At 43.4% G+C, this 26,375-nt stretch overlaps 3 protein-coding genes across 3 annotated transcripts in view; 2 read left to right on the plus strand and 1 right to left on the minus strand.

Moving 5' to 3' along the window:
• Positions 1-208: 208 nt before the first annotated feature.
• On the plus strand, positions 209-4,772 carry LOC125023559 (tryptophan--tRNA ligase, cytoplasmic). The gene is made up of 11 exons (XM_047610900.1): positions 209-371; positions 702-822; positions 1,389-1,605; positions 1,686-1,794; positions 1,973-2,092; positions 2,273-2,455; positions 2,941-3,041; positions 3,208-3,320; positions 3,418-3,591; positions 3,683-3,823; positions 4,065-4,772. Exons 2-11 carry the CDS (start codon positions 712-714, stop codon positions 4,221-4,223), a joined length of 1,428 nt encoding a protein of 475 aa, XP_047466856.1. The 5' UTR covers positions 209-371; positions 702-711; the 3' UTR covers positions 4,224-4,772.
• Positions 4,773-6,042: 1,270 nt separating this feature from the next.
• LOC125023561 (mitochondrial basic amino acids transporter) lies at positions 6,043-13,861 on the plus strand. Its single transcript, XM_047610901.1, has 4 exons — positions 6,043-6,617; positions 8,417-8,460; positions 10,371-10,454; positions 11,310-13,861. The coding sequence occupies exons 1-4, from the start codon at positions 6,584-6,586 to the stop codon at positions 12,078-12,080; spliced, it is 933 nt and encodes a 310-aa protein (XP_047466857.1). The 5' UTR covers positions 6,043-6,583; the 3' UTR covers positions 12,081-13,861.
• Positions 13,862-14,130: 269 nt separating this feature from the next.
• The window catches only part of fancm (FA complementation group M), a 37,925-nt gene continuing 25,680 nt past the window's right edge, over positions 14,131-26,375 (minus strand). Inside the window, exons 14-24 of the mRNA XM_047610899.1 lie at positions 19,516-21,316; positions 19,343-19,431; positions 17,483-17,551; positions 17,190-17,309; positions 16,408-16,576; positions 16,215-16,321; positions 15,673-16,118; positions 15,504-15,597; positions 15,065-15,410; positions 14,644-14,938; positions 14,131-14,567 (exon numbers count right to left, since the gene is read on the minus strand). Coding sequence (XP_047466855.1) covers positions 14,444-14,567; positions 14,644-14,938; positions 15,065-15,410; positions 15,504-15,597; positions 15,673-16,118; positions 16,215-16,321; positions 16,408-16,576; positions 17,190-17,309; positions 17,483-17,551; positions 19,343-19,431; positions 19,516-21,316 — 3,660 coding nt within the window. The 3' untranslated portion in view covers positions 14,131-14,443. The remainder of the gene's footprint in view (positions 14,568-14,643; positions 14,939-15,064; positions 15,411-15,503; positions 15,598-15,672; positions 16,119-16,214; positions 16,322-16,407; positions 16,577-17,189; positions 17,310-17,482; positions 17,552-19,342; positions 19,432-19,515; positions 21,317-26,375) is intronic.

Consider the following 26,375-nt stretch of genomic DNA (forward strand, 5'->3'; position numbering starts at 1 on the left):
TTTATCCACTTGTGTCCAAATGTAGCAAAGCTTTAAAACTTTTATTTTGAAAACATCCGGTCGGTACCGCAGAGACCTTCCTTCACTTCCGACCGTAGTCTATTTACAGTCTATTCTTCCGACATTTAGCGTATTTACACAAAGATGAATTCTTGAATTCCGTGTGAAATTACGCTCATAAAATATAAACTAAGACGTTATACGTATTAAATGTACACAAAATAGTTTCTAATGTCGCACTTTTGCGTGGATTCTTTCGTTGCGGAACCTTTGATTGGGCTCGTTTGCCTGGGAAGAATTTAATCGAAACACAGGCAGCTGATGCAAGTTGAATGAGTGAGCTGTCAACTGAATGTGAAGAATATTTTACGGTATTGTTGTCTGCTCACCAAATTTGACCATGAATTACATTAGATATTAAACTGTGCGATGTAGTGTCAATAATTGTATCATTTATGAATTACGGTGGCTTGATAATGTGGCGGATAATGTGGCTAGTGAGTAGTATCAGACGATTAGCTTGCTGTAAACTAGCACACATATGGAAGTCTTCCCATGGAGATATGGAAAAGCTTGAGCAGATAAAGTGACATCAGTTCTGTTAACCTTATATCTAATGCTTGTCAGCACCTGTAACTATAAAAATAATGTTATATGTAGTTGACCATAATTTTAACCTCTTATAACGATTATTTTGCTAGTGTGAAGACGATGGCAGACTGTCAAGAAGTGGAAGGAGCCAAGAGTCCTATGGAGCTGTACGAGAAGCTGAATGCACAAGGAGAAAAAGTCAGGTCGTTGAAAACGGCTAAAGCAGAGAAAGTAAGTGATTTGTTTACAAAGCCTGAGATTCCTGTCTATAATAAAAATTCCACTTCTTTTTCCACTTCTCACCATAGGTTAAACTATTTGACAATACTGTGTGTATACGATGAAGCAAAATAAACGTGTCACCAGTCAGATATTTTATCATACTGTTTGTACCATGGTAGCGATCAAGTTATCTAGGTGTATTACAACATTTAGATTTTTTTTTTTTTAGGATTTGGTAAGATGTATTATTATTAGATTATTAATCCATTATGTTTTCATTCTCTTGCTATTGTGAAAATGAATAATTTTCTATTGATTTTCCATAAAAATCCACGTGGTGTCCAAGAGTTGTAATTAAAAGTAACATTTTACCATAAGCTTTCATCAACCTATGACAGAGGTGATTTGTCAGGTAAAACCAAATCCTCTGAGGATATAAGTTTCTAGTTTTGACTTGAGTTCTAAATGATCACTTTAAATAAAAAGAGTTTTCCTCGCTGTGTCCTTCCTTTTGAGGTTTAACTGGTTTTGTCAGTGAGCGTGTGATATCCAACAGCTGTGTTTCTGTTCTCTAGGCTGAAATCGATGCTGCCGTCCAGCAGCTTCTGAAGTTGAAACTGGACTACAAACAGATTACAGGTCAGGATTATAAAGCAGGATGTCCGCCTTCAGAAAACTTGGTTGCCCCCGACAATGGCCCAGCAGCAGATGGCGCTGGTGACGAAGACACAGTTGACCCGTGGAATGTTTCTACCACCAATGCCAAAGGAGTAGATTATGACAAACTCATAGGTGAGAAGTAAATGATCTTAATTCATTAATTTATTTTGTTCTTTGAATAATGGCTAAAAAGTTGTCATACGTTTCTAAAGTGAGGTTCGGCAGCAGTAAAATTGACAAGGAACTGGTGGACAGAATAGAAAAAGTTTCGGGACAGACACCTCATCGCTTTCTACGGAGAGGAATCTTCTTCTCACACAGGTTAGCGTTTTACAAAATGTTTATCCACCATAATCGTTCATATTTTGTGAATAGGTGTCTCAGACATGATTGTGTGGCACGTCATCTATGAATATTCGGTAATTCTGTGAATATAAAAGTTAGAGCTCGTGGAGAAATGACACCTCAACAAATAATTTCTCTCCACTGTTTCTGGCAGAGACATGCATCAGGTACTGGATGCCTATGAGAAACACAAGTCCTTCTACCTTTACACGGGCAGAGGTCCGTCCTCCCAGGCCATGCACGTTGGTCACCTCATCCCCTTCATCTTCACCAAGTGAGTATGAATACAGAGACATCACTCTAAAGGTTGAGCTCTCTCAGCCTGACGTCAGAGCGAATAGTTAAAGTTGAAAACAGATATAGAGAGAGCATCCCAAATTAAAAAGCCTCGTCTTCCTCCAGTGCAGCTAATTGTGATTCAAAGTTTGAATTAAATGATATTTACTTATTCCAGGTGGCTTCAGGATGTGTTTGACATCCCTCTGGTGATTCAGTTGACTGATGATGAGAAATACCTGTGGAAGGATCTAACACTTGAAGAATGTCACCAGTTCGCCGTGGAAAATGCCAGGGACATCATCGCATGTGGCTTTGATGTCAACAAGACCTTCATCTTCTCTGACCTCGACTACATGGGGTAAAATCTGGGACCATGCAGCTGAGGCTTCTGAGAAGCCGTCATTTTCATCAGAGATGGTCCCTAGAAATGGTCATCCCTATATAAAATACACTTTGAAGAATAATTTGTGTATTTGCTATCGTTTTTCCAAAGTTTCTTTCAACGAACATCTAAACTTCTCCCCTCTTTACTTCTTTAAAGACCAATCTCAATACACATGTATATTTAATGCAGGCTGTTTTCCCACATTATAACACAGTGTTGAGAAGAATTGGCTTTTATGTCACAAATCCTATTGCACTACTTATACTCAGGCTTTCATCCAGTGCAAAGAAACTTTCCACTTTGAAGACGTTGTACTTCTTTTTTGAATACGTGCTTGAAGCAGAAAAACTTTAACAACTGTGAAAAAACTTGGGGCTTGAAACCTTGCAGTGAAAAATGTCCCATTGAAGCCTGCTTTGTTTTTTAATGTGTTTGTTTGATTTTTTTTCCCCCCACAGTGCATCTCCTGAATTCTACAGAAACGTGGTAAAGATCCAGAAGCATGTGACATTTAACCAGGTTAAAGGCATCTTCGGCTTCACAGACAGCGACTGCATTGGTAAGACATGAACATGAACATGTTTGAACAGTTTCAAGTCAATCTTTTGTACCATACTCCCATATTAGAATGTATTTGCGGTATTTTGCCCCAATGTCATTTGGATGGAGAACTCCTTGGTACTTAACGGTGCTAATTATGTTTTTTTTTTTATATATTCATCCAGGAAAGATCAGCTTCCCAGCCATCCAGGCAGCCCCATCCTTCAGTAACTCTTTCCCACAGATCTTTGGCGCCAAAAAGGACATACAGTGTCTCATCCCCTGCGCCATAGACCAGGTGACATCTGCTTCACAATACTAACACATAAATACAGATAAAGGGTTATTTGTTATTAACAATAATGTGTGTTTTATCTGTCCTCTCACTCACCCAGGACCCCTACTTCAGGATGACCCGCGATGTTGCTCCAAGGATCGGCTATCCAAAGCCAGCCCTGCTGCACTCCACCTTCTTCCCCGCCCTGCAGGGGGCACAGACCAAGATGAGCGCCAGTGACGCCAACTCGTCCATCTTCCTCACTGACACGCCCAAGCAGATCAAAAATAAGGTGCTGCTTACACTCGTTACTGTTAATCGGTAGCTACCAGTCTAATTTATGTCGCTAGTGTTTGCTGACCGGCTGTCGTCATTCCTCACAGGTCAACAAACACGCTTTCTCGGGGGGAAAAGACACAGTGGAAGAGCACAGGAAGTACGGCGGTAACCCAGATGTAGACGTCTCATTCATGTACCTGACCTTCTTCCTGGAGGATGATGAACAACTGGAGAAGATCAGACAGGTAAAGGGGGGGTAAACATGAGAGAGGGAGCAAATTCAGTTTTTAAAGCTTCATTTGTTTTGCTAAACTCTTATCTCTGTTTTGTTTCTTATTTGTTCGAACATGCTGTTTGTATCTTTCCTTGAATTCTTTATCTTGAACTGTGTATCATTCCTCTCTGCTCTCTCACCCTCCTTTTGAAATGCCTCTCTGTGCACCTTTTCCATTCCACTCCCACTCATTTCACCTCCCCTCTCTGCAGGACTACGCAAGTGGAGCTCTCCTAACAGGAGAACTGAAGAAGATGTTGATTGAGACTCTGCAGCCGATGATTGCCCAGCATCAAGAGAAGCGCAAACAAGTCACAGACGAGATGGTGCGGCAGTTCATGACACCCAGGCCTTTAAATTTTAAATTCTAGCTCACTTCAGCGCCAGAGACACCACACCATTTTAAGTCTTTGTCAATGAGAAGATGGACATTTACAGTTTACCTCAGAACTGGAGACAAATGGAAATGTTAATGTTACTCCTCCTGCTAATTGATTGTCTTGCTACGTGTCAGCTTCACACTGCATCAAATGCACATGTTAATCTTCATGAGGTCTTTGCATCTACAGTTCTGTCAACAGCGGAAGTCCAATAAAGCAGAGTACAAATGAGTATTCTGACAGAACCTGCTCAATGACAGACATCAACACCACCACTGTACGCATCCACTTCATCCATCCGAATCTTGATTTACTTGTTAGAAGCTGACTTCTTAACTGCATCTATCAAAATCAGCTCTGTCCTATACGGTGTTAAACATGGGCATAGTGAGGTAGCGTGAATTATATTACAAAACAACCATGTGAGGGTATGTACATTGCTCAAGGGAACTAAATCAAACAAATCTAAATCCAGGGAACTTGTCTAAATGAGTGATTCAGCTTCAAAAACATTAAACTATGCTTGAATAGCGCACAAAACTTTTGAAAGCATTTTTATTTGACAGTTATACCACTTACACATTCACAGTACTGAGTAGTTTCCATTCATTTATATATGGTCACACAGGAGTGCAGATATTTCCCACAATAATCTATACCTTAAACATATCATGAGTGACATTTAGTAAAACGTGTAAACCTAGAAAGGGTTTGAATAATAAAATGGGTTATGCCTGAATTCGATCTAGCTTCTTTAGATTCAGGGTTCTGGTATTGTGTTTGCAAACTCGCTGTCATTACGCCAGAAGTGAGTCGTCGTTAATGCCACTATGTCATAATGTAGTGATATATGGCAACTGTCATGGAGAACAGTATGAGATGTTTCAAATGAAGGTAAGAAAAGGTAAAAGGTAGCTGAATTTTATAAAATCTTTTTATTTTTATACGAGTCAGGGAGGGTTCCCAATTGGGTCAACATCAACACAGCAATGACACGTATGACATCTAAAAATGATGATAGATTATCTGTGACAGAGTCCGTAATGGTTGAGTGCTATAAAATAAAATAAAAACAACACCTACATGTCTGCTAATGTGCTCTGCACGACTGCTTCCAAAATATGTTTTCATCTGAGTAAAGTATCCAGTTGCAGTGTTATAGCGTGCAGGCAAAGTTGAACTCACTTACCCGAGCCTGGGAGGACTATGTGGCACTTGGGAGGCCAGATATCATAATTCCTACGCTGCGGTTTACAGATAATCTGAAGGACGTTCCTGTAGGGCCCAAACACCAGACACACGGAAGCTGAGAGGCACAGCTATGACAAAGGGGATCCCATTATCAAGGAGACGGAGAGATCGTTAGCATAGTTTAGTTTGTTCTTCAGACTTGTGACAAACTCCCTTAACCTCAACTAGTCTGGCCAATCCAGAGGTTTCTTGGCAGATGTCACCATGTAGATGTCTGTCTGTTCCTATTGCACATGGGGAAGGTGCACCACAACCCCTGTGTCTTTCCTGTAGCTGCTGGTTCGTCCGTCTTGCCTGCACACGTGTAGTTTTGTGTGAGGCTTTCTTCCAGATTTTGTTTGTTTGCTTAACCTCTTCTTAATGACCTGCTGCGCTTTGGAAGCTGCAAACCAGATGGTGTATGTGTTAATTAATATTAGAAAGCAGCATGTCAGGATATGTGTCCTCAAATTACTGATGCTTGCGTGTCACATGGGCTCTTCATCGTGTGTCCTTCCGAGCCTCACGGCCTCCCAATCATCTGGCTTAAATAGCCTAGTTGGACACACACGCACAAGCCGACAGCAGGGACCGCACATCGATAACACTGTTGACTTTGACGTTCGACGATTTAGAGTTATAACTCCGCGCCGTCCAATGGGCGCGGGGGGCGGAGGGTGTCCGCTAGGGGAGTTGTCTGCCTCCGAGTGATCCGATTGGGCTTCCTTAAAAAGGACAGACACACACGTCCACGCTTCTTCTCCTCCACCGAATCCCCGCCTCCTGCTTACTGGTACAGAAATAGAAAAGGGTTTGGCAGAAAGAGCACCCCTAGTAGTAGGACAGAGGACACATCAGCAGAAATAGGTCTGTTAGCGGGTTTGTTCGAGCTCCGGGTGATCATCATTATTATACACTACACATCCGTGTTCTCCGTTTGCTCAGCCACTTAAAGGAGAGAACAAGCCCCTGGTAGCCTGGCTGAACACCTGAGCCGGGTGCGAAAAAAACAAGTACATGCAACAGTATTTATCACAAACTATTCACCAAAAGCTTGTTTAAACACGTTTGCCACACACCGAGTCATACCGACGCATTCCAATCGTTGCAGTTTTTAAGGAATGGCATTGGACTTCGCTGCTGGATGTTTTGGAGGTAAGTGGGATGTTAGCTAGCCAGATGAAGCTAGCTATTAGCTTTAGCTTTAGCAAAGCTAATAAATCAAGTTGGGGTGCGTGGACAGCTCGGGTTTTATTGTGATATGCTCTGTGCTACTTTGCGTTTCTGTTTCAGGCTATGTTATCTGTGAGACACTGTAAGCGAAAGAAATTGGGCTAGTTCGGGGGCTAAAAATACAGCTTTAGCAGTTTTTCTGTTTTGTGTTTTTCAAGTTGCGTTAAAATCGCGGATGTGACGTCAACATTCCACACCTGTAACTCACACAGCTGGGAGTGGTTGACACATCTGCTCTGCTGGCAGTTTTTTCGTGAATTAAACTCCCAACTAAACTCCACAAATGTCCCAATTTGTCCTCTGAAAGAAAATAATTTTTTTCATGTCTGCCGTCCCTGAGGAGCCCAGTAGAGGCCAAAAACTGCACTACTACTACTTTTGGTTTGAATGGAGGTAGCTCACATTCACCACTAACTCTTGGGAATATCATCATCTGTTTTGTCTTCGCCCAGCCAAGGCCAGGTCTTCCCAAACTGGGCACATCAAGTTCCACCAGATGGACGTGCTTTAGTGGGATTCAGGTCCAGGAAACTCTATTCGAGACGCATGTGAGCACCATGACGTGGAGAAAGAGACTTTTAAAGAAGAAAAGAATAGTGCAACATGAATATAGGAAACTTTTTAAGCCTTCCGTAGAGGATGTAAACATGGCTGTATGAATAAAGTAAATAAGTGATTAAAAGTGGGTAGACAGGGTAAATGTGAACAGGCGTTACAGGGATTATATGTTATGATATTGAAGAGGAAGTAATTGGTAATAAATAATGGGATAAAGGTGCACAAAAAACTGTACAGTTCAGGAGAGTCCCTACTCGTATTGATTTTAGTTGAGATGAAAGTTTTATTCATATGGCCTAGATTATTTTAGTTTTGTTGCCTGTTTTCCGTAGGTGAAGGGTGTATTTTAAATGAGATGTAACTAATTTTTGGACTAGCAGTTTTTTGACACTGATCATCTGGGGGATGGGGGGCATTTTTTTGCATTAACGGATTCACATATGTCACACCTTTTTTTTATTTATTTATTTTTATTAAAGACCCATTTAGGATTTTCACTGCGCTCGTAGTGGTCGTTGGTAGTTTATATATATATATATCACTGCAACAGATTGGATGGCATTTAAGACCTGCAATATCATGGCTTCACTGAAATGCCCATTATCAGTGGTTATCAGTTACCCGGCTCCAGGTCACGGAGGATGACGGGGTCGCTGACGTGTGACAACGGTGGAGAAGTTTAAATGTACATCTAACTTTCCCCGCAAGCATAGAAAGCAAAACATCTATTAGATTATCCCTGACATGTTATCTTTTCATATTAGTTTTTCTAGCATTGGGGTGCAACATTTGAAGATAAAATACCTCGTCTTTTGGCTAATAAGTTAGCCCGACAAAAAATGTTGCAAGATGGGTTTTTTGGCACATTGACATATGTCAAGGACAGGCCACCGTTAAGCTTTCGTCACTGAGTACAGTGCAGTGACCATCTGATTATCATTCGCAGTCTCATGATGGGCGGTGTTAGCTGTTATAAGGTGATCATAAGGAATTTTCTTAAACAAAGGATTTTAATCGCTTGATTGTATTTGTGGATATGATTTAACAGGAATCAAATGTTATTGTCGTGTACACTTCAATAGTCCCTGCTCACTAAGGTACACAGGTTTCTTCAGTATAATGAGATATTAAATCTCTCTTTTGTTTTTCTGTTTTTTTTTTAGGTGCTGCTGGTGTTTTGGTTGGACATCCATTTGACACTGTAAAGGTGGGCGTTTCTTCCATCCTCCCATTTATTTACTCTTGTTAGGCAATGACGTGATTCAGTGCTTGGCTGTTAAAATGTTGTAAGTCAGACCACTGTCTTTGCAAATGTGCACGTTGAGGACGAGAGGAATTACATAGTTGATTTACAAAGTTGAGCAATAGGAATGGACCGACGGACTACTGTAGTTACATCAGCGATAATGTACAGGTTGTGTCATTATTATGTTATGTCATTATTTCTCAACGACCAACCACTTCAGAGAAAACAGACAAAACTTTAGCCTCTTAGCTTAATTTAATATGAGTGTATGCTGAAGTTCACAAGAAGGAGATGCAACAATGCTATTTAGGGTTAGCGACCATTACCTCTGTAGATATGTTTCACAGCAGACATATTGACATGTCAGAGCAGGAAAGGCTGTGCATCCATGTCACTGATGATAGATTCATTCCATGTAGAGGAGGTCCTTATATAATAATAATGTATTCATTTCAAAGTAGGAAAAACGTCTCTCTAACACCCTGGCACCATTTGGCATTTCTCTGCACTTGCCTTCTACAATCAACAAGACTGTAGCCCACCCCATTGGTGCACATCTGTTGCCCTAGTTTTTGCTAGGTGTACTGCACCGTTTAGACTCCACTTTGTGGCTTTCAACCCAAGTGACGATGTCGAGTTATTGCCGGAGGTCATCATCTCTCAGGGAGATGGGCTGTTGGGCTTAGTGACCCAGTACACAACGAGATCAAGCAAATGAGGACGCTAAGAGGTAGATGTCACCTCTTCATTTCATCTGAACATTCCAGTACGTGAATATTTAAAGAACTTTTTTTATTGCCCAGAGTTGGCACGAAGTCTGCCTCGGGTGGCCTTCACCGTTGCATCTGCGAGGTCAGCTTTTACGTTAGCACACGTTTAGAAGAATACCTGCCAGGTGATTGCGCAAACCAACTGCCGGTCACAGTGTAAACACAACAGAATGAAGCCAACACAACAGAATGAAGTCTTTGCCCATAGATTGTGTGTATGAAATGTCACCTCTCGCTGTCAACACACCTACTACACGCCTTTAATGGCTGAATGGAAGAAAAATGGGGTTGAACCAGAAACCTACTCCACTACTTACAATCTAGCTGAAGTTTATATATTTTTTAATATTCGGGTTCACTAGCACAGTTAGTAGAAGTGAACCATGATTCATACACTTGTGCTTTTCCTTCTGTGACAAGTCACAATGTCTTCTGTGAAAATGGTTTATAACTGTGGTATTCACTAATCCCCAGTCACAGTTTCATTAAAGTGTCATTGGCACTTTAGCTAGGAAATGAGGTGGTCCGCCTACTTCTTTGTTCAAATGGTGGCAAGGTGAGGAAGTTTTTACATGTCATTTTGTGAATTCACTGAACTTTTATCTTCTCTTGTACGTAGCCACTTTAGAGGCACACATACGGTTCTTGTTATACCTTGCTTTCAGTGTCATTTCTCCCTGAGCCGCTGTCTGCTCGGGGCTGGGGGAGGTTGTCTTTAACAGCAACAGTGTCACTGTGTTGTAGATGAGAGAGAGAAATAAACAACCTCTCCACGGAAATGTGACCTAGTAAGTATGGTCCAGGTCTTTCTTTCTCTCACCCAATGTCCTGTCTAGAGCTATAGAGATGTAAAGCAAAGAAGACATCTTTTATTTTTACACTTTTGGTTAATGTGTTTTTTTTTTCTTTCCCCCCATGTTGACCCCCTAAACCATAAAAAAAAAAAAAAATGTTTTACCTTGAAAGAAAACATTTCAGAAACTGTCGTCTGCTTGTTTCCCTGTAAATCTGTATTGCACTCATTGGTTTGTAGTTACTAGGGTCCTCTTTGGTTGTAACGCTTCTTCACATGACTCTAACGTCGAGGGCTGTCATCCACAGGTGCGGCTTCAAGTTCAAAATGTGGACAAACCACTGTACCGTGGGACATTTCACTGCTTCCAGTCAATCATACGTCAGGAGTCTGTAAGTGTGTGAATTTGTGCTCATGTTTTTGACCTGTTACATAAGGACTAGAATTTTCTATTAGTTTCGAAGCATACATGCCGCTGTTGTAAGATTTCTAGCTAGCAGCTAAAGCTCTTTCAAATCGGCCTGACTTCACAGAGGAGAGCTTAACATCAAACAAGCGCAGCAACACGAGACAACGCAAACCCCAAAGTATTACTTACTAGTTTAGAAGGCTAACTCTTTGTGGGTCATATGCCCAGCGATCATTTGGTGTTGAACACAGACTCAAAAAACAATAATCTATCGAAATGGATACGTTCGAGATTCCAACTTCAAAGTACGATAGCTGCAAAACGATACCTTAGAAAATCATACTGCTGCTGTCAAGTTACATGTGTAGCTTTAACCATGTGCTACACCGTGGTCCATGCACTAATCAAAGTGTCAAGTTGCCGCCTCCTCTCTGAATGCCGACATGAGACAGTATGTTCCTAATGTGGCGTGTTGACGGGAGAGGAGGTGTGTCTCATGGCCAGGGTCAGTCAGAGCCTTATTCTCACATGGGCTAAATAAAGCTTTGGATTTCATTTGAGCTAAGTGAAGCATGCGCAGCCTCATGGCGGTTTGACATGGAGGAACTGGATTTTATTCCAACCGCAGTCATATTCAAATGTACAAAACAACATAGGGTTTGCAATAACAAAAACAAAATTGCGCTGCCGCATGTATGAACTTGGTAGTTTAAGCAGATTGGTGGAAATAATTGATTTGTTCATTTGTTTTGTTCAATAAAGAACCTTTTCTTTGTGCTAGCGTGGAGTCTGACTCGATGGTGTTCCCTCATTGATCCCGGTCTCTTTCTGTCTGTAGGGACTCGGTCTGTACAAAGGTATCGGCTCTCCAATGATGGGGCTGACCTTCATCAACGCCATCGTTTTTGGTGTCCAGGGCAACGCCATGCGCAAGCTTGGCAAAGACACGCCTCTCAACCAGTTCCTGGCTGGAGCGTCTGCCGGCGCCATCCAGTGCGTCATCTGTTGCCCGATGGAGCTGGCCAAGACCCGCATGCAGATGCAGGGAACTGGAGAGAAGAAGTCTAAGAGGAAGCTGTACAAGAACTCCCTGGACTGTCTGGTGAGAATCTACAAGAAGGAGGGAATCAGAGGAATCAACCGCGGCATGGTGACCACCCTGATACGTGAGACGCCTGGCTTCGGCGTGTATTTCCTCACGTATGACGTTTTAACGCGCTCCATGGGTTGCGAGCCAGAAGATCCATACATGATCCCCAAGCTGCTGTTCGCAGGCGGAATGTCGGGCATCGCGTCCTGGCTCTCCACGTACCCGGTGGACGTGATCAAGTCACGCCTGCAGGCGGACGGGGTCGGCGGCGTCAACCAGTACAACGGCATCATGGACTGCGTCAGACAGAGTTTAAAGAAGGAGGGGTGGAGGGTTTTCACGCGTGGACTCACGTCCACTTTGCTCCGTGCGTTTCCGGTGAACGCCACCACATTTGCCACCGTGACTCTATTTTTAATGTACATGCGCGAGGGAGAGGAGTGTAGCATTCAGGACTCTGAGCCGCAGTCCGTGCAGCTGCAGCCTCTGCAGCCGCAGACGCAGCCGACCAGCATGTAAGCCACCGTACAACAGCGCGCACCCCTACAGCGATCAGAAAGTCAATCGTTCGAGCTTTTAACGTGAGTCCATAATGACAACTGAAGATGATTCTAGTTCTTCGTCAACGAAGCTTCAGCCAAGTGTCCAGACGTAGTATTTAAATAATATATATATATATTTTAAGATAAAAGCTGCACTTGTAAATATGGGCTCCTTTTAAACAGCCTTGCTTTTGTACATAGTTTTAGGTGAGTTTTAGGTGATTTAGGAAACATGAGAGTTACTGTAACATGGCGAGTAGCGGTTACAGGAGGCCCCTGAAAGGTAAAAGACGCACGTTTGTTTTTGATGCGTTGGGTGAAGATTCCTGGAATTCGTGTTCACAACCGGTTCTATCGCACGTGCCTAAACTTGTATTCACAGAGTTACAACCAAAAGAGTAAAAAGTCAGGCATGGCTGTGAATTCCCTTCTAAAATCCATTAAATAAATTATCTACAGTTTAATTAATTCATTGTTAGTGGTCAAGCAAGCAAGTTTACCTCCATGTGAACACATCACTTTAGCATCTTGTGGTAACGGCTACAAATGCTTTTACAGATGTGCGTTTCCTAACTGTAAGTGTTTTAACCTTCCTATGAAAGGTCATAGGAGTTTAGTCCTAATCGTGGCTGCTGTGTAGGGTTTGAGGTTACAATTCTCTTTTTATATTGTCTAATGTATAATTATCTGCCTTGGATGTGGAATTTTACAAAAGGCATTATGAACAGGCTCGGATGTTGGCCTGTTGCAGTATGACACAAACTGACATAAAATGATCATGTGTAGTAATGTCTTTAAAATGTGCGATTGACACAGTCAGCCAGAGCCAAATCTGATGCGTCGTGATCTTATTTTTCTGGACAAAATGAAGTGTCCAAAGAAGCACCTTATGATGTGATCCTGAGCACGTGTACGGTTTAAAAAATTAATTGCATAGATTTTGCATTTTCCTACTAACTGATGCAAGATTATGTTACAGTGTTGAGTAAAAGGGACGGATTGTGAAAAAAGGACGGTAATCAGATGTGAAGCACAGGGGGACGGGCTCCACATTCTCCACAAAGGGGCGCTGTCAGACCAGTAAACACTAACTTGTGGCACCTAAAGGCAGAGAAAGTAATATTTCCTGCAACTGAAATCATGAGCTGCAGATTTAACTACTTTTTTTTTTTTGTGCATGCTTAAATTCGTTTGTGCCGCCTGTGAGCTTTCGTTACATTATCTACTTCTCTCCACGCCTTGCCTCTCCGTGCTCTTCAGGTTTAACATAAATAAACCTGCGCACAACAGACATACATTTGTAGCACTTGCACTGCTCCGTTACGTATTTGCAATGCGAACGACAAATGCAGAAACTGTTACTTTCCCCCTACGAAGATGGTGCACATCTTCATGGCTAACACGGTTAACGAGGTTAACACGGGAGGCTGTAGAACTTCATTTGGAGTTGTCCAAAGACGTAATCGTGTACATACTGTGAATTTGGTTTTTCCTATCAGTCTTTCCATGTGAGAGGTTTTTAGGCTTTAGATTTATCTTAATTGCAACCCTGTATTTGTCAGTTGGTTCTTTTTTTTTTTTTTTAATGCGTTTGTCTTTAGTGTTGGATGATACTGATATCTTTGTAAAAGGGCTGCTTTTAGCACGTTACTTTTGTGTTCTGTACTTGTTTATGTACAATACCTTGCACCAAAGTAGCACTATATGTATTTCTTTAATAGAATTGTGAAATAAAACCATTTTTTTTTCTTTCTGAAATGCGTAGTTCTTCATTCATGTTCCGTAATAGCTTGTCCTCAAAGAGGTTCGCAGGGAGCCTTTCCCAGCTGTACACACAGTACTTGCTACTAGTATTTTTATAAAGTACGTCAGACATGAATGGGTTTTACAAACTTGAGGATGAGTATTTGGATGATTTGCTTTCCAGAGTCAAAGAACTGAAATCCATGTTCTGTTAAAGTGGTGAAAGGCTGACCTCTAGTGGTTACAGGTGAACATTACAAGATTCACTTACTGTGCAACACGGGTACAAAAATATCACTGTTTATTAACGTAATGTGACACGTTTCAAAATTAACCCATTATTTTCACAATAAATTATTCAAGTGTTGACAATTGTGTTCCCACAGTGCGCCTTGAAACTGTTTGACAGGATGACTGCCAGTGCGAGTTTTAAGTTAAACACTTTAACATGTTGTGCAAAAAGCATGAACCAATATCCTGAGGCTCCTGTCTCACTGAGACAAATCAGGCAGGTAGAGGAAAGTAAAGAAACTCTGGAACCACAAAGGATGGGAAGCCAGAGATGTATTTTAGTTTGCGAGATTCCTACGGTGTCTGCTAGCTTTTTCCTGGTTTGGAAGCGTTCATGAGGATGGAGTCACTGGAGTAGCGCAAGAAGCGGTAGACCTCCTCGGCCCTGGGTCGACTCATGCAGCCTCCTTTCTGGATGTCTTCGATGGAGCTGCAGGAGGAAACGAGCACATCAGAGGAGATGCCGCACTGAGGACAACCAAACTGAATTCACACTCTTCCTTTACCTGTTTATTAGTTGTGCTATTGACTTGAAGTTGTGGCTCATGTTGAGGGCATGGACGTAGCTGACTGACGGCAGGCTCGAGTACAGCTGCAGGGCCAGCTGCATGTGCTGCCCTTTGACCTCCGGCGGTACAGAGATTCCCTGACCCTTCCGGTGCTCCAGCCGAGCCAGGTCGGCGAGCAGGCCGGCGCTCTCCTCTGCGCCATCGCTCCACAGGACGCGAATCCCTGTGCGCACCAGCGCTGCCAAAGTGCTGTCGTAGTAACGCGTTCGCTGAAACGGACGTGACGCCTCACCTGGAGCGGTGACGCCTTGCATCAGGAATATATGATCTCACACAGAAAACCATTTAACTGCTGCATGAATGGCACCTTGTCAGGCCCCAAAATACACAGTACAAGACCCACACTCTGAAAACGCACCTGTCTTGGTCCGATCTTTCTCCACTATCAGGCACACGCGCTCAAACAGGCCCTGCAGGTTGATCACTCTCTCGGCCAGCCGCTTCCGGTTCTGCATCGCGGCCAGGTCTGACTGGCTGTGCCTCTCCACCGCCATGCGGTTGCTGACGATGAAGTAGCTGCCGTCCAGCGAGCAGACGTGCACGGCGGCCGCGTGCCGCTGGCGCAGGCTGGTCATCAGCTCCACGCCGCTGCTGATGCATCGACTGTCCACCAGGATGCAAACGGACCCGGACGAAGCGGGCGCCTCGCCGACTGACGAGGCATGGGACGTGGACTCCTGAAGAACTGGAGGTGCAGGGAGCGGCTACACAAAGGAAAACAAAACATCGTTCAGGGTGTGGTAAAGTCGTGCTGACCGGTTTATTAACTCTGTGTGTGGATTCTTGTTTGTTCATACCTGGGATTGTTTCTTTGAGGAAGTAGGGATCTCCGAGTCCACAAAGTCTAACTCGTCAGAGAGGAGGTGTTGATTTTCTAACCTCTGGCGACACCTACAGGAGGAAGAAAACAATGCTGAAGTTGTCACTGATTCATGAGTGCAACTGCAGATGTGAGGATTCCTTTACCTCTCTTTTTTCTCTTCTTCATCCACTGAGCTCCCTCTGGCTTTAGTCAACAATGAGACCCTGGATGCTAAGCTCGTAGAAGCAGAGGATGCGGCCGTCTCCTGCCGCTGTGCCGTCATTGGCTGCACGGGGAGACCCTTCTCTTCAACAACCTCCTCCATCTCTTCCTCGCTAGAATCATTAATGCGCAAGACCCGGGTGCGTTTGGTTTTGACCCCAGCCCTCTGCTCTGGTGCAGGCTCGGCTCGGGTCACAGCGCCGCCTCTCGACCTCGCTTTGTGCAGGAAAACGCGGCGTCTGGTGGCGTACTGCCTCCTACCGTCCACGAACGAGGCCTCGGGGATTAGGTCGACATCTTCAGCCTCGTCTTCGCCGCTCTCCGGCTCTTCCTCATCACTGCCCACCACAAAGCTGTCTTCTGCGTATGTCTCATCCATCTCAGGCACCTGGTCCCAAAGGTTAAGAACATGAATGGAGTCGATAGTTAAACAACAAAAACTAGTTTTTGTTTTTGTCGCTTTTTTAAATAAAATAAATGATACCTGGGAGAAGATGTCAATGTTGTGGTTGTTTCTGTAGGACATTTTGAATTTGCCCTGGACCGCAGGGCTTCTCACCGACTTCAAGTAAACTCCATGCATGTCCGAGTCTGACAGAGAGGAGAACAGATGTGCAAACGTCACTCAGCTGCCTGCAAGACTGAAACATGTCCCTAGAATAACAATCCCTCCGTACCATTCAGTCCCTGAGAGAGCTGCGTGGTGTCCACCACAAAGCCGTCAAGAGAGTGATCCTGTTCTTCTCCGTCCTCTTCGTCAGACGAAACCTCTGCCCCCTCCTCGTCCGCGGACAGCTCCGCTTCTTCGTCCAAGAACTGACAGCCTTTTCGACGACTGTCGGCGCGCTGACAAAAGGGACAAAATGAAAACGTCAGGGTCGACCGACGCCGAGGGACAACCCGAGAGACATTCAGTGACATTTCACTGAAAGTTGAAGGAGTACACAGAAAAAGGAAAAGGAAAAAGACAAAGGAAAATTTGCAAACACCATTTGCATTTCTCTTTACTGCGAGCAAGCAAAGCAAGACAATTTAGTGCCAGATATGTGCGGCAGGAGACCAAAACCAAAGAATTGATTATATCAAGTTTAAGACCAAATAGGGAAAGTGAACCAGATCCATGGTTGTCACTGTGTTCCTAAGGAGGTGGTAGAGACCAAGAACAAACTAAAATAGAGTCAATGTTGTGTCTATAACTTATATCTGCTTCTCTTAATTGGTACAACTATTATATTATTATTAAAATAATCAATTATTTCAGGTTTAAGGTAAAAAAATAAAAATGTGTTCATATACTGAAAATATTATTGAGGTTCTGCACCTTCTAGTACAACCAGACATCAACCAGAGCATGTTTGCGTGCACTGTTGCGTGAAACAAAATAAAAATGTGACAGCTAAATGTCATCAGTGAGATTCAGATCACAGACTCCTGCATGGCCATCCGGCGCCGCACAGACCTTGTCTTTGATCTGCTGGACTCGCTGCCTCGCAGCTTGCTGCTCCAAGTGTCTGCGCGCAAGCGCAGGCTCTCTCTGGAAGTCGTCGTCCGAAACAGCTTCGCCGTCTCTCTCCTCAGACTGGAACGGACACAACTAAATTAGTCAAATGCTGTGTGCCGATAATGCCTTTGTGATGCTGCATGTTATTAAGCGATGAGCAGAAATGAGCGATGCGTGCGAGGAACTTGTTTAACTATGTCGAACAGATTGAGATATGCGGCGCACATCACTGTTAATGGGGAGAATCTTACAATGTCGAGGATGGCAGCACGTTTCCGTTTCACCACCACCGGGGAGTCCACATCACTGCAGATCTTGGACTAGCAGAAAAAAAAAAAACATTTTAAATACAGAATATAAATATTTTAATTTTTTGTCCGGGTGGTGAATCAAGGTGGGTTTGGTTTGACATTTCAAAAACCAAAACCGATTCCTCACTGCACAGATGCTGGTTGTCATGACAACTGCAAGCACCTTGGAAGCTGACAGAGAAGTCTGAATCTGATGTCTCTTATCTTTATCCTTTTTTTTTTTCTTTTTTTTTTAAATACCACAGCATGGGAATGAACTTCACCTTAATTTATTTTGTGCTTGAAAAATATGCAAAGAGAATGTTAATTAAGTAGCATGCATGGGAAAATGGTTTAATTAATCTCCTGCATGATTGTAAACTAATTATCTTCCAAACATGTTTTGACTCATTAGGATAAAAAATTAAACGACATTTGACCGCTCGTCCATTATTTTTATTTTTTTTTTCAGTTCTAGTAAACTGGTTGGGAGTGTTTATGTCAGAACATCTGTGAGTGGTGCCTACAGGTGACAGCATTTTCACCGGCATTCACACTTTCATTAGAGTTTCTTACCATTAAAGGGAGTGATGGTGTGTTCCAGTTGTACTCAGTCGGAATTTCTCAGTGTCAACTGGAACGCCCCCCAAAGTCAGATTTTCTACTCAGAAACTCATAGAATCCTCACTAACTCCAAGTTGAGTTTCCAAGATGGCCGCCCCGTGTGTATATAGCAATTAGAAGCTCCTGTAATATTCCGTTTATTAGCACCTCTGATTAGTTTTTGTTGCATTAAATCGGTCGCACTGACAGTATTTTTCCACATACATAAGTTGAAATGTTGTTACGGTGTAAATTTTTTTTTCGTATGTTATATGGGAACAAAAGCCCATGTTGCGCTAACATTGGCTAAAAAAAATTGCTTTGTAAAACCAAAACAGTGCGAAACACTTAATTGGTTAGTTAATATCAAGAATTTTTTGAAAACTTTTTAAAAATTTCACTCTGCACTCAAAAAATGTAAATATTGACACACAAAGTTCCCACCAAGTTATATTCAGACAAGGCAAGAGCTTTTGTGGAGGCGGCAATCTAGTTTTCCAACTTCTGTATCTGGAACGGAGATAACTCAGGTGAGATGTCATTCTCAGCTCTGACTTGAATGGAATAAACCATGAGAACAATTTACTGTGAAAAGAAGATACCATCCAGGTTCATCTGAATGTCATCATCTAATTCAGGCGAGTGTTAGCTTGTTAACTGGCCACAGAGCAAACGCAGGCCCCAGCTCCATAGACCACCTACACAGAACCATAACTACATGATGAGGAGAGCTGGGATTTGTCCACTTGGTAATAGCATTTCCCGCTGCTTCTACATTTCTGCAATTTGCGAACTGATTGTTGTTCTGTGTCAGTAAAGACTCTGTGAGGTTAACTGAGGAGGTCTGGAGATACAAACATTTGAATGACTCATCTTCGGCGAAATGTCTGTGAAAGTTTCAGTCGCTATCGTTGAAAGTGAAGCAGGAAGTAGAAACAAAAATTACCCAGGTGGTGTTTTTACACAGCAAGCGCACAAAAATAAATGGCTCCCAACAGCTTCAGCTATGTGGGTAGGTTATGTCATCAACAGCACGTCCTGCAGTACCCTAAACGAGGCTTTAGTCAAGCAAGTTTCAGGTGGATAAATCCCACACCACTCAGTTAGAAGCCACTTAATTGAGCTGTGAAACATCTTCAGGAAACTTACTAATATAACATAGACTTAATATAATCATTAATTTCAACCTTCACTTTCATCTCCACAAAGCTTACTCACCATTTCTGGGGAGGACAATGGGTTGACCCTTTTCTGATGTTTTCTTTTATGAAGCACGACTTCTTCTTCACTGTCGCTGCCGCATTCATCTACGAAAGAACACGCGGGTCAAACTGGATTAATGAGACAACTAAATTTATGAATCATGTTTTTTTTTTGAAGATGAAGCAAACCTGGATGAGGAGGAGAAGGAGAGTCAACCACACAAACGGATTCCGGACGTAACCAGAGTTCTTCGCTTTCCGCCACAGCGGAGCCAACTTCCCATTGTTTTCGTTTCAAGCTGGAACACATGGACCCAGCGACACCGGGCAAGAGGGTCCGCCTCGCTCTTGGTGACATGATTGGCGATGGGAGCGCGCCGCTTTTTGACATCCGGCGCTCTGACAGCATTTGCGGCGTGGAAATTTTGGATCCGCTCCGAACAGGCTGTCTAATGGAGCTGTTGAAGGGAGTAGAAGAATTAGAGACGGCTGGTAAAGACTCAGTGGAGTCACGCTGGTCGTTAGGAGGGGAAGGAGCCGGGATATGTGGGGCAGGAAGGGCCTCCACTGCTGTCTCGTCCTCTGAGTCTTCTAGTGAATAACCAAGGTCAAAGTTTACGGAAAAGAAGTCATGCGAGGTATCAAATGTCTCTGTAGGAGATTTAAAGTGAGGCGTAACCATGTTGCGTGTCAATGATTTATCTGCTCCGGGTTTAGCTTGTGCTGGTGTATTAAGTTCTGTCTCTGTAGTGTTATGATCTAACAGCTTGGGATTAGAAGTAATCTTAGTGTTCAGTCTATGTGCAGTTGACTGTGTGCTTGGGCTTGTTGAGGTGTTCACAGTCATCTCTTTGCTATTAGCAGCGCCTGTAGCGTCGGGTGATGTCCTGGGTGTGACACCGTCCTCAGGAGTTGGGATATCTGGAATAGTCATCTGCAGGAAGGCTTCATCGTCCTCGAACAGATCTATGCTCTCATCCATCTGAAAGCTGGCCCGAGAACCTCCACCATCTGGCATCTCCTCACCCCTCACCTCGTCCCAGGTGACATTTCCCTCGCTCGTGCCGCCACCTTTAATTTCCCCATTATCTTGCACATGAACCAATTCGTCCGTGAAGTCATCGCATATTTCATCATCTGCCTCCTCCATGTCAAACCTCGCGTTATGATCATCTTCCACGTCTTCGTCCTCAAAAAGTTCATCCCAGTTCGGGCTGCTGGCGGCAGCGGGGGCAGCGGCAGCAGCGGCGGTGGTGGCTACTCTAACAGTCTGCTGCTCGTGGTGAGCCACTTCCACCGTAAGGGAGGCATCGTCACCGCTTCTCATCATCACGTCGTCATCTTCATCGTCGTCCACGTCCAAAGTAAAGCTAACCGGGAATGGCTGATGAGGCGGCTGAGGGGACGAAGGAAGCAACTGTGCAGCCTTTTCCAACTCTGAGACGTCAAACGTCGGAGATCTGGAAAGGAGCTCGGCCACGTTGGCCAAGATGACCTTCAGACTTTCATCTCTCTCTGATGTAAGTTCATCAGAGTGGCGGAGTGGAGCTGGATCCCACCGAGGAAGGTAGAACATTCCCTGAAGTTCAACATCTTCCTCGTTTTCAGCATTCAGCTGTGAGCTATTGTCCACGTTTTCAGGATCTCTGGATGTATTATTGGATGCGTTTGTGACAACCTCATTGACAAAAACGCAGTCAACATCGAGATCAGCAACCGGGAAGTCGTCTTTTGATGGAGAAGAACAAACTGCCCCTTCCTCAATGTGACCATGAGGTGCTTCAGTAGTATGTTCAACAGGAGGTTTCAGTACAAGCGCTTCAGTTTGTGTCTCCTCATCCTCGTCGATATATTCCAGTTCAGACCAAGACGGGCGAGACGATTTTGTTTTGGTGCGGATTTTTGTGGCCTTGAGCTTTTTCTGTCCACTTTTCACCGCATCCAATTTGTGTAGGTGAGGAAGAAGCTCCTGTTCGTAACGACATTCCCCCTTAACGGAAAAACACACAGAAAGTTGTGTAAGAAAAACAAAGGACAGGGAGCTGAAAATCCCCCCCTGGGCGCCCCAACTCTTTTGCAACACAAAAGGTATTAAGGAATCAAACAGCTTTGTCTGTTCATGATCATAGACTAATCTAATCAGGAAGTGTCCCATTAAGAGTCACACATCGAGTCTGACGTAACAGTCACTGCTGTTTCTGAAAATCACTACAAAGAGATGTAGTAATTGGTAAATAATTGTCATTTTCTCTAGTTTAGTACCTTTAAGGAACAAAAATCCCCTCAAAATTTTTAACACTTTCTCAATCTCCGGCTCTTTGTTCTCGTACGCACAAGCACAAACACAAACACGTACATCTAGCACCTGTCATCTGGACAAACTACATGACCTGGAAGTGATTCATCTAAAGTGGTATCCTGCGTGGGCAGGCAGGGTGCCATCGAACCTGTGACCAGCGGGAGGAGAATGTTCAGTGAACCCGGAGAGGAAGGGAAAAGATTTTTGTCCAGACAAATGCAAATAAAACTGAGAGAGACCCAACATGTAACTGCAAGGCTCTGAACTGCATTATAAAACAAATGACCCCAATTATTTCACACTTAGTGTACAAAGGATTACATGGAATGATTCTGAGGCTTATTTCTCTGGGTCTCAAGTAACTAAAAGGTTTTTGTGAATTTGCACCACAGCACGAAAATTGTGAAACAAATGACACGTCAGCTGAAAACACACTTATTAATGTAGCTCAGAGTGCCACGGTGCTTATGTGCGCTTTCACTAAAACTACATGCTACTTTCCCATCTTAAAGAGAGACTTGCTCAGTCATGTTTTAAACTGACAATCCACTGACACTTTTGTTTAAAATAAGATTCCAACGCTGTCCACTGGAAGAAGCAGGACTTTTCCAGGTTGTTGTGAAATATACACCCATCTGGCATAATATAACATTATGACCACTTTCCTAATATTGTGTAGGTCTCCCTTACGCCTCTAAGACAGTTGTGGCTCATCAGAGAATGGACATTGGCCTTCTGAGGGTGTCCTGTGGTGTCTGCCGACAGGATGTTGTTAGTGGGGGGCTCTGGCTCCCATGGGTTGAGGGGAGGGGCCTCTACGGACCATCCCGCAGATACTTGATGAGTTTGGGATCTAGTGAATTTAGAGGCCAGGTCTACACCTTGTGCCGTTTTTCATGAGTTGAGTTGTTCCAGCATATTTACAATTCTTTCTGAATGTTTAAACAAGATCTGGTCTAGAGCAACATCAGTGCAGTCAAATTCAATATTTGCACCAAATTCCCTGGATGAGGCCACAAAATCATCAGCGTTATCCTGGAGCACATTGCGACAAAGGACAAATTTCATGGCAATCCATCTGAAAAATGTTTAGAAAACAAAACTTTTAACCTCATGGTGATGCTACGAGAGAAAACAGGCACTCTGGGTTTTTAGTCCGACACTTCACAGAGCCGAGCTGCCGTCGTGACTCCAAAATGACACTCAGAGAGATGTTCGGTTTGTTTAATTCTTGTTAATTTTTAATTTATTTATAATTGACTGTGCCAGCGAACAGGCATCCCCAGGTGGTTTTCAAATTACGGGTATGATTACAAGAAAGGTGTCTATGTTTTATTTACCACCTGCAGACTCAGTCATTCAGATTTCTTGATAGCGGTCAGATGGCGGTGAAAAACCCTGCGTTTGCACAAGAAGCTCAGCAAACATGTATGCATTCTGTACCACACTCATCATCCATTATAACGTCTCAGAAACGTGCTGTGTTTCCAAATTCGGAACATTCATAAAGCAAAGAGCCACTTCACATCAAAACATGTCTCGCATTCCACTTTGCCATAAGGAAGAATGGACGATCACTGTCTTGACACCTTATTGTTATTACTTCTTGACTACTTCCCTAAATCTTCTTGACAACACAGGCAAACTGTCAGGCAGACACCGAGATCCCCGAAGGCACCACACTCTAATTAAACTTTCAACACTCTGTAGTTCTCATTGAGGGACGCATACTTTTCGCAGGCGAGGCTTCCCACAGAAGCACGGCTCATCTATTTATGCTTCTCGCTCCCAGTGCTAGAAGGAGGTTAAATGACAAACTTTGGTTTCGACAATTAAGATAATAACTGTAAATTAAAACAGGGCGTAAATAGTATTTTTAGCAGTTTGGGGAAAGGGGAAAGGGACAAACCATATCTCACTGATAACTGCCAGTTATTCTACTGAAACATGTACACAGACCAGGCATTACATTATGACCACCTTCCTAATATTGTGTAGGTCTCCCTTACGCCTCTAACACAGTTGTGACTCATCTCAGAATGGACACGGGCCTTCTGAGGTTGTACTGTGGTGTCTGGCAGCACAATGTTAGTTAATGGGGGCCTTTGGGTCCTATGGGTTGAGGGGAGGGGCCTCTGTGGATCAGGCTTGTTCCAGTGCATCCCACAGATACTTGATCAGTTTAGGATCTAGTGAATTTGGAGGCCAAGTCAACGCCTGTGTCCAGCTGCATCCTGCTGGGGATGGCTGCTGTCATTGCTATGGGGTGGGGGTGCCTGGTCTGGCCAAGGTGGGTGCTACATGTCTAAGAAACATCCACATTAATGCCAGGACCAAAGGTTTCTGAGCGGAACACTGAATTGTCACAAGATGATAAATGTTACTTCACCTGTCAGTGGTTTTAATGTTGTGGCTGATCGGACAAAACATGTTCTCTTGATATTACCGTACTAATGTGAAGTCTGCATTATTGACAAATTACAATAGATCTGAGAACTGAGAACAGCTTTTGGGGATAATCCATCTTATACAAATCCATCAAACTCCTCTCTATCTCTTTGAGGCAGCTTTGTTTGTCGTAGTCCATTTAAAAAAAAAAAAAAAAAAAAAAAGACCAAGGCTACAGCTTTCAATGACTTCATTAAAAAGAGAAAAGAAAAAAAAAAACGACGATGGTTTTAGGCAATCAAGGACTTCGTCCGTTAACGAAAACAACCTTTTCTGATGCCGCTTGTTGGTGAAAAACTGTAAAGCACTTGATTCACACAGGATTAACCTGTAACCCCGGGTGCACAATTAATTAATGATCAGATTAAGTCTCCAGATCTAGAGATGCCACAGGCAGACATAACCTTGATGGGGAGAATCGGCAGAGCGCCGCAAAAGCTGGACAGCTCAGGTGGTTCGTTTTTGTTTCAGAGACCGCAAGATGAAGGAGGCAGCAAAGTGGAAACCCCTCTCTGCTGTTAATCTCGTCGCACTACAATGTGAATCTGTCGCTCATAAGCCTGCGCAAGGAATTAATCATCTTCATTAATCACTGTGCATGACTTCGTTGCCAAACGTACTACAGCTTAGGTTAAGAAGTCCTTGAGTGGCTTTGTTCCCAGGTTGGTGGACAGCAATCCGCCGACAACAGAAGCTGCCCTAATTCAAACGTTGCTTCACTGCAAATGCCGTCGACTGCACATACTAAAGGCAATTAAATCAGCTCCTAAACCTGGTGCAAGCAATTTGCAGGTACATTTCAAGTTATTCTGCAAGTCAGAAATCAATCAATGTGAATAAATTCAAGTGCCGTGACAACAACAAGCAGACAGTCGCCTTCTTTTAAGTGTCATGTTGTTGGTGAGATCTTTTCAACCGGCTGTTCATGTAAAAGAAACTGTGCCCAGGAAGAGATTGGAAAAGGAAACTAAAGCGATGACATTCAAAGGGGACATGCTTTCACAATGACACAGTCATCTAGAATGAATAGGGTGCAGATCAGCTGATCAGGAGGACTCTGGAGAGACCAGCTCTGTCTGACAGTTTGCAACTCTTGCTAGCCTCCCAGCTAACGGCTAACGGCTAACCTGGCATGAAGAGTTACCAGAAGTGCAACTTTTTGACCCAGACAGAGGCGACGTGACGCGACTACACAATAATTTCCGGCAGTTCACTGATGTCAGTTAGCAAATCCATGCCTATATCACCAGATACCAAAACCATTTTCCAAGCAACTCAAGCAGGATCGACCAACAATGCTAAAGGAAATTATGAACAACAAATACTGCATGAAAATAACAACTAATAATAAGCGAATAACTAATTGATTAAAAAAAAAACAGGCTCTTGGTAATTTTTTGATCTCCCGCTCTCCCCTCCTTATTCCCGTAGCTATACATGTAGGTCATCACAACCCGACCTATTTCCAGCATCCTGGCTTTATGTAACAGTTCAGGGAACTGTTACATAATCACAAGAGAGGAGGCCTGTCTGCTCAGCATGGGTCTCATCATTGTAAAGACACAGGCAGAGCGACGAACAACACCAAATGGTTTGGCAGAAAATGGCCTCAAATGAGGATAATGACTTCTGGAGTGAGAGGCTATTTGGGGCAGGAGAAATAAGTGGGAAGAAGTGCTTTACTTATTCTTCCGACTCTGGCGTCCCGAGGGGGACAGTAAAGCAAAGAGTCGGAGGGCCTCTCTGCAAAGTCAAATGGGAGAAGGACAAAGCTGAGCTAAGAAGTTTCTATCTTTAAATTAAGTGAAGGAAAAAGAAAAATTAATGCTCATCAAACCCTGTTTACAACAGAAATAAAAAGTTACTGATAATAAATGTGGGTTAAAACACATCTGAACTACAGTAGCGAGTGAAATTTTGGTATAAATGGACCCATTTGTATGTCTTGGGTGATTGGATCATAAATGGACAGCCTGACCCAAGGTCCATTGTTACAGAGGGAGTCTGGGACACATTTGACCAGATATCTTTTGTGGCTTAATGGCTAACATGTCCCGCCACGTTCAAGGCAAGGACGTAACAGAAAAACATGTCATCGATCTAGTGGTTGTTATGGCGGCACCGTAACAATGACCCACAAAAAGGAGCGACTTATGCACTCTGGAATAGGGTGTACATGTACTTACATTACATTAGTGCAAATGTTGCTTCTGCTGACGCTATAGCTGGACTCCATGACCTTCTAGCAGACGTGACATAGGCAGTAATTAAATCTGGACACAAGTGGTCACCTTGGAGATGC

The sequence above is a fragment of the Mugil cephalus genome, chromosome 17, assembly GCF_022458985.1.
Source record: "Mugil cephalus isolate CIBA_MC_2020 chromosome 17, CIBA_Mcephalus_1.1, whole genome shotgun sequence".
Classification (NCBI taxonomy): Eukaryota; Metazoa; Chordata; class Actinopteri; order Mugiliformes; family Mugilidae; genus Mugil; species Mugil cephalus.

What these genes read in the sequence shown, in the direction of transcription:
- LOC125023559 (XM_047610900.1), top strand. Translation starts at nt 712, where the DNA reads ATGGCAGACTGTCAAGAAGTGGAAGGAGCCAAGAGTCCTATGGAGCTG. An exon ending in GGAATCTTCTTCTCACACAG is followed by an intron (nt 1,795 to 1,972) that starts GTTAGCGTTTTA and finishes TGTTTCTGGCAG; the next exon opens with AGACATGCATCAGGTACTGG. An exon ending in CCAAGCAGATCAAAAATAAG is followed by an intron (nt 3,592 to 3,682) that starts GTGCTGCTTACA and finishes CATTCCTCACAG; the next exon opens with GTCAACAAACACGCTTTCTC.
- LOC125023561 (XM_047610901.1), top strand. Translation starts at nt 6,584, where the DNA reads ATGGCATTGGACTTCGCTGCTGGATGTTTTGGAG. An exon ending in CGCTGCTGGATGTTTTGGAG is followed by an intron (nt 6,618 to 8,416) that starts GTAAGTGGGATG and finishes TTTTTTTTTTAG; the next exon opens with GTGCTGCTGGTGTTTTGGTT. An exon ending in ATCCATTTGACACTGTAAAG is followed by an intron (nt 8,461 to 10,370) that starts GTGGGCGTTTCT and finishes TGTCATCCACAG; the next exon opens with GTGCGGCTTCAAGTTCAAAA.